Raw genomic sequence first — 7,654 nt, 5'->3', positions numbered from 1 at the left:
GATTAGCAGCTTCATTCTGTTAATAGTGTGACAGTACTAGCAGCCTCGTTCTGTTAATAGTGTGACAGTACTAGCAGCCTCGTTCTGTTAATAGTGTGACAGTACTAGCAGCCTTGTTCTGTTAATAGTGTGACAGTACTAGCAGCTTTGTTCTGTTAATAGTATAACTGTTGTCAGATAGTTATTACAGTGTATGTTTCTTAGGGATTAACTTAACAAATTTCAATAGTATTAAAGTAGAAAAGATGATGAACATATGTAATATACAAACTTGGAATACCAAATAAATAATGAATTTTCGTGCTTACATTTTGAATTTCAGTTACTTTAGGTATTACAGATCGAAAGACTTGTATGTAACTTCTTACACTAGTGTGTATAAATAAATAATAAATTTTCATATTTACATTTTCAATTTCAGTTACTTTAGGTATTACAGATCGAAAGACTTGTATGTAACTTCTTACACTAGTGTGTATAAATAAATAATAAATTTTCATATTTACATTTTCAATTTCAGTTACTTTAGGTATTACAGATCAAAAGACTTGTATGTAACTTCTTACACCAGTGTGCATAAATAAATAATAAATTTTCATATTTACATTTTCAATTTCAGTTACTTTAGGTATTACAGATTTAAAGGACTTGTATGTAACTTCTTACACTAGTGTGTATGAATTTGTACATATATGTTGTACTTACTAATACTGCACTTTGTTATAAATTGTTTTCACTAGTATCACAGATCCTTCTCAGAAAGAAAACTTAGGGATTATAGTGCAGTACAAAGTGAAAGTTAAGTTATGTCTAGGACCTCTCGGAGGGTGAGTTCAAATATCTTTATCATCAAGCAAATTTTAGTATAAAATCTCAATTAATTCTACTGCAAAAACTGTGTTAACAAAAAACAAAAGAAAAACAGGATAATGTATCCAAACTCAACTTATAAAATGATTTTCCTTTCAGATAATTAATTAATACTAGATAATATTCATGTATAGTCAACAATCACGCAGTCTTTATTGTGTTTTTTTGCTTCTGAAAAATTTCATTATTTTTCTAGTAATCTTAAAGGTTTGAAGGTATTCAAAGGCAAGTAATTTTGTGCTTCATATTAGTGCTAGTTATAGTAACAAAAATCTGTCAATAACATAATCTGTAACCTCTCTGTAGGGAGGGAATTGTAGCTTTAATTTTCTACCATATGTTTTTGGAGGAATACACTGTAACTTGCTTTTCTGTGTGCGTGTGGCACATTGATCATACGTGATACTGTAACTGAAGAAACTGTAATTATTCTGAGTGGAGAATTTTCCGTTTTAGAAATATGCTCAATAAAAGTTAATTCTTCTCTGCATGTGACATTAAGTTAAACAATGAAGATATTCTGAGAGGACATGGAACTGTGTGATCAACATGGTGTAGTTATTCTTTATATGTTACACTAGTTTTGTAAGGATAATTTCATCCAACAAAATGTTATGTATATACATTTGGCTCAAGAAGATAAAATTATATGAGCAGCTTACTGTAATTAAAACTTTAATTTTTTTCATTGAAGACATTGTGACTTGCATTTGAAAAATTCTTAACGGTATGTATGAGACACAATAAAATATTGTGATGTTATAATTTGAGGTAAGAAATATTGAAACCGAATTATTTGTTGGTGGCAGCCTTTGTGGCTTCGGTGTAAACCTTAGTTGAAAGTAGACCTAGATGAAAAGGAAATGATTGTATAAAAAAAATAACTGCGTAATTTTCAAATTCAACTAAAGAAGTGTTTTTATCTAACCTGCAGATATACAGAAATTTAAGTATTTTTTTATACACTTGTAAATGACCTTTTTATAGTACTTTATTCTTTTCACAGTTTAATGAATTTAGGGAATTTGTATGATTTTTTTTTAATTTACTGTTAAAGGTTTCTTATTTTAAGAATGTGGGAAATTTGTTTCGTAGGGATGTTGTTGCAGAACTTCCTTTCATTTTGATGCATCCAAAGCCTGAAGAACCACCAGACACACCCTCAGGTCAAGAGTCCATGTCAGAAAAAAGTCAGGAGGATAATAATGTCCCTGTTGATACCAATTTGATACAGTTTGATACGTAAATATCATTGTGTATGAAATGACTCTGTTAGATGAATCATAAGTAATGCAGTTATTAAAACAGATGACCTGTAGACCACTGACCCATGATAACTAGATTATAAGCATCAGGGGCTCCTGTAACTAGTTTATAATTTTTGATGTAACTAAGCTAAATTCTACAGTTTAGCATTTTCTTAAGTAAAAAATATTTTAAGTTCTACATGTAACCATATGCTCAATTTTAATTAGATCACAATTTAATAGGTAGCCTGTGTTATTAAAATAATAGATATTAGAACTTTAACCCTTTAAGGACGGGCATCATGATGCCGCCCTCCTACACAGGTCACAAAAGTACAGTTATAAGTATAAGTACAGTTATTTACAATCTAATCATTTTTACATAGTAAGAAACATTAAAATAACAAATTTCATCACTCTATAAACTAATAATAATAAGATTCTAACCAAGTTTTCTAAAAGGTTTTTCATTTATGATAAAAAATCTAAAGCAGCTACCTAAACATAGACCAACCTTTCATTCTGGATACCAAGCTGTTACATAGGTAGTCTTTTTTTCTTCTCCCGTACTAGTATTAGAACATACAAAACATCTCCGTTAACCCTTTTTTTAGTTCCTGTTGAAGGTTCATGGTCAGGATAGTGTCTTTCCATAAAATTTACAGCACTCAGCCTATCAATGTTACCACTCACTGTTCTACTAGGCCTAACACTAGTCAAGATACCATATTTTTCAAGAAGTTGACTTATAAACTCCCTAATGAAATCTCTGAATTTCAAATGGCAATCTCTCGTTTTGATGAGGTACATATAAGCATTTAGCACAACTAGGTCCATCAGATGAAAAAAAAAAGCTTCTTGTACCAATTTACAGATTTTCTCACACATTCTATGGTGGCCAGTTGCATGTCAGCTTTATCAATAAGCCACATATTCTGAGTGTCGTCAATTACACAATCGGGCCTTTTGACAATTTCATTTGTTTTATGATTTACATTTTCACTGTTAACCATTTGTCATATATGAAAAGTGGTAAGTATTGTCACATTATGTTTATCATGCCAACATATAACCAACAAATTACCACTTCCTTTCATATTCACCAGATTTCAGCTTAGTAAACTTCTTCCTGTTTTTGTCAAAAAGAAATGCTAAATACCAACTTAAATTGAGCTAGAGAGAATGCTGTCAGCTATGTCCTGCCTTACATTTTTAGCCTTTACATGCTGTTTTAATGATTATTATATTTTCAGTGTTACAGTTTTTATTTTGTTAAAGAGGAGCACTTTACTATTTTGCAAAGAAGTGGGGAGCATGTGTCCCTCCTGGTTCTGTTGCATATATCATTTTCTGAAATATAAACATTATATTTGCCATTGATTTTTTTAATGAATAACATCTCAAATGAAGTAAGCTAAACACCAAATTAGAATGAAGTATACTTAAGTGTAGATTTAGCAATAGCGTTAACTATCCCAACATATAAAGTTATTTTTGTTATCTTAACTAGTCAGTAGATTGAAACAATTAAGCTTGTAACTTTGTTCATTCTTTTAAACAGAAATAAAATTAACACTCTCTACTACTGATAAGGTTTGCATGGGTACTTAAAAACCTGGAATACCATGAAAAATGTGTGATTTATATATTTTAGTTTTGGAAACTTTGTGGGAGATAATTTTTAACCACATTCAAGTTGAAGTCTACACACTTATGTTTTATTTTTAGTGTATTTTGTCCATTAATTGCTCAGTCCAACTGGGTAAATATTGTTGATTGTCAAAACATTCACTGAAGGCATCATTACTTACTCTGTTGACTTCTCAAGCAGAATTAATCACAGTGAAGTAGAACAATGCACGAGGCACAGAAGTTGAGCATGACAAACGGTGACTATTGCTTGATTACTGTTTCTTATAGTGTCTTTTTTTTATAACTTTAGATTTTAAATTTGACATAGCATGTTCATTCTCTTTAGTATCATGGGTTTGTAGTCGTGGACCTGAGCAAAGTTACCTCACCATTGTTTTCTACTAAATTAGCAGTATGAAAGCAAACATTAAGTGATACTTTCTCCAGCGTGAAACAAAAAATTACAGAAGAGTTAGAGAATAAGTGTTAACATTACAAATATTCTGGGTTTGTCCAAAATAAAATAAGTCGGTAATAATTTAACTTTCGATATACGGAAACTGAAGGTTCTACGTTTTGCCTCAATATGAATCTTATTTTCATATGATACAGTGTTTAAAAAATACCGTGCCTGAAATCCTTAAAGCAAGTAAAAAAAATTGGCCTGAGCATGTTATTTGTGATTGTTTTTTATTCTACTTGCCGAGCTTGGCAGGTAAACCTTTCTGTGTGTTTCACACACACATTTCAGTATAACTTGGGCTGGGGTAAGTTTTGACAAAAGTGGCTTTTTCTTGTTTAATGAGATTGTCAAGTTCTCCAGATGCATTGATAAAGTGTTATTTTTTGTTTGGACCAAGTTTTTTCATCTTTGTGCTTCTTGATATGATTTATATTTTTTTTAATAAGTTTAGGAAATAATTTTGTGTTTTATGAGTTAATTGGTTGCTCCAACATTCTCTTGACAACACTGATTAAATGAGAAAGAAAATTTAACAGAATGTGTAAATATATACACTGGTGAAAAGTGAAATAGAAATTTTGATAAGTAATTAACCTTTGAATTACCCAGGTTTTTAAACAATTCCTAAACCATGCATCAAATTGCTTATGAATCCATGATAATACGAGTCACAGAAAGGCAGTTAATTAAAAGTGCCATCAATATTGTAGTTAATCCCATGAATTAATGCTAGGATCTCCTATGTATTTAACATAAAATGAATGTTTCCGATATTTTTGGCCAGTTCATGACACTGGATGTTGTAACAGGCAAAACATAGAATTACTAAATATGATACAGTATCTTGATCCCAGCTGTAGTGAACAGTTTTAAAAACAAGTCAGATCTTGGGGCATAATTATTCGTTTTTGATTCTATTTTTGGTTCTTTGGGACATTAAATAGTTTTCTTCCTTTCTTCTATGTTTCTTAGACCATTTCAGGTGATTATTAACTGTAGTGAAATATATACATTTACATGCTGATATATGAATATGTATATTTTAAAGTGGACTATTTCATCAATCATCATTATGAGAAAAATGTCATTGTTTCATTGTTGAAATTTTAATTATGTAGCATGTAATAAACTTATATTAAATGTTTTGATCAAAATAAACTACCATTTAAAAAAATTAGTGTTAAATTCAGCGAGATTATAAATGCTAAATATATGTTAGATTTACTTGTCAGCTCAAGTACCGTACCAGTTAGATTTACTTGTCAGCTCAAGTACCGTACCAGTTAGATTTACTTGTTTAGGAAGCTTGATTTTAGTATATTTCTAAGAGTGCAGAAACTGTTAAAATTATAATCAGTCACTAGTACCAGAAATCCAAATATTATAATACAATATAAAAGAAAATCAGACATTTACTTGTTGCTTGCCAGTTTCATTATCAGTTTTTGATTAGGTATATTAGAAAAAAGAGATAATGTAATCTGTTTTTCCAGAGTATTTTTTAAATTACTTATTGGTGTTTCATAATTTGTTGTAGAGGCTAATACAAGCTATATTTTTTGGAAGTTTATATGATTTTATTAACATATACATAAACCTTTTGTAAATATAGAAATATAATAAAATTGTTGCTTCACGGCAGTGGTGGTGGTGGTTTGAGAAAACTATTTTTAATGTTTCGAGAACATTCATTAATTATTTTTTCCAAGCGTAACAAATATTCTTGTTTCAAAAGTTATTTGTGAAAATAACAAACCTAAGGTACATAATATAACCACGTAATGGTCACAGAATTAAAGAACCTGACACTCGTCATTTGCTTTAGTAATGTATGAAGAAGCATGTTATTAATTGTATACTGATGATATGATGTTTTATTTTTGCAGAGAAGGCGTCAACTGCTCAGCTGCTCAAGAGGATGATTTTATTTTTGAAGATTTTGCTAGATCCAGACTTAGAGGTGAAACTGAAGCTTAAACACAAAACCTCAGCTTATCGTGGATTCTGTATACGAATTCCATCTTTGAACTCGGTTCTCAGGTGTATTTTACTAACAATAGGCCAGCTCTAATGATGTTTCTTCATAGTCCTGTTTTGCTACCGTGGCTTGTTCTACCAGGCTGATTTTTATTTATATTTGAGTGTTATCTTTGTTATATTCATGTTAACACAGGAAATATTTTATATACATTTTGGTAAGCTTTAGCTACCAGTGCTGATGGTAATATTATCTCCAGTATACTCAAAAGACATTCTTTTATATGTTTCTTCTTTAAGAGTTGTACTAGTCCAAGTTTGTGTGGTTTGTACTGATATTTCATGTATTTGTTCACTTAGTATCTCTTTTTTTTTTTTCCTTTGGAAGCATTATTTGTGTAATTGTTAACTTATATTTTTGATAAAAGTTAGAGGCAACAGATGTATAATTATCCTGAAGTTGTGAGTAGTACAATTATTTAGCTTGTGGGACAAGATGGGGATTAACTTTTTCTATCTGATCAAGCAAAAATTAGCTTACATTATCATTGTGCCCCATGACAAAAGAGCAGCATAGACACTACTAAATCTTCATTTACATATTTGCTAAACCTATCTAAGTTTCAACATTAATTTAATCAAGACTGTACTGACTGTATATCATTGTCTCATAAATATCTCTCTGTACCTGGAATCTCAATACACAAGTTTTATTAGCACCATTACTATGTTTGTTAATAGTACTGTCACTATAGGCATCTTTCTCCTCATGAGAACTATTTTTTTTAGCATTAACATTAACCACATACATCTGTTCTTGAGAGCATCATAAGATAATCAGTTTTTCCTCAGCATCATTATGAAATTTGTGCCGTTGGTACTAGAAACATCACGCATGTCACCTTTTTTCTTAGCATTATCATTACATGAAGAATTCTTTTTTCTGGAAGTATTATTACCAAATACCTACATCATTCTTTCTTTAGTATCATCACTATATACAGAACTAGAATGCTGGAAGTATTATCATATATCTACATCAGTCTTTTTTTTTTAGTATTATCACTGCATACAGATCTCTCTTCCTGGAAGTATTGCCAAATGACTACATCACTTAAAGACTTTGATGGTATCAAATATTTAGAATGGAGAAGATTTGGGTGTTAATAAAGTTTTTTAACAGTATCACTGGTCTAGAATAGAGGTGTATGTCTGTAATAAAGTTGTTGAGAATATTAATGAACAAGATTTAAAATGTTATTATTGTAACAGAGATTATTGGTACTGACATTAATCTGGAGCATAGAAATATAATTTGTAACAGTTTGTTAATTTCATGATTTATTTGGAACATAAAGCTGGAAATGACGTCATCAAAATCTTCACAGAGAAAGCTGTGATTTTTTTTTTTTTTAATAACATTATTGGTTTGAAATAGAGGAGAAAGTTATGTAAATTTAAAATT

At 30.2% G+C, this 7,654-nt stretch overlaps 1 protein-coding gene across 3 annotated transcripts in view; it reads left to right on the top strand.

Annotated features, from left to right (window-relative positions):
• The window catches only part of LOC106473243 (arrestin red cell-like), a 65,756-nt gene extending 58,153 nt beyond the window's left edge, over nt 1-7,603 (top strand). For 2 of the 3 annotated variants that reach the window (XM_013933933.2, XM_022402638.1), the window contains exons 11-13: nt 741-827; nt 1,966-2,112; nt 6,099-7,603. In XM_013933933.2, the coding sequence (XP_013789387.1) occupies nt 741-827; nt 1,966-2,112; nt 6,099-6,189 (325 nt within the window). In that variant the 3' untranslated portion in view covers nt 6,190-7,603. Of the gene's footprint in view, nt 1-740; nt 828-1,965; nt 2,113-3,948; nt 4,007-6,098 lie in introns of all 3 variants that reach the window. The other variant, XM_022402642.1, reaches the window with a different exon arrangement.
• The last annotated feature ends 51 nt before the right edge of the window (nt 7,604-7,654 follow it).

This window comes from Limulus polyphemus, unplaced genomic scaffold (genome assembly GCF_000517525.1).
Source record: "Limulus polyphemus unplaced genomic scaffold, Limulus_polyphemus-2.1.2 Scaffold127, whole genome shotgun sequence".
In the NCBI taxonomy this organism is placed as follows: domain Eukaryota; kingdom Metazoa; phylum Arthropoda; class Merostomata; order Xiphosura; family Limulidae; genus Limulus; species Limulus polyphemus.
This window is presented reverse-complemented; position numbering and strand designations above follow the sequence as displayed.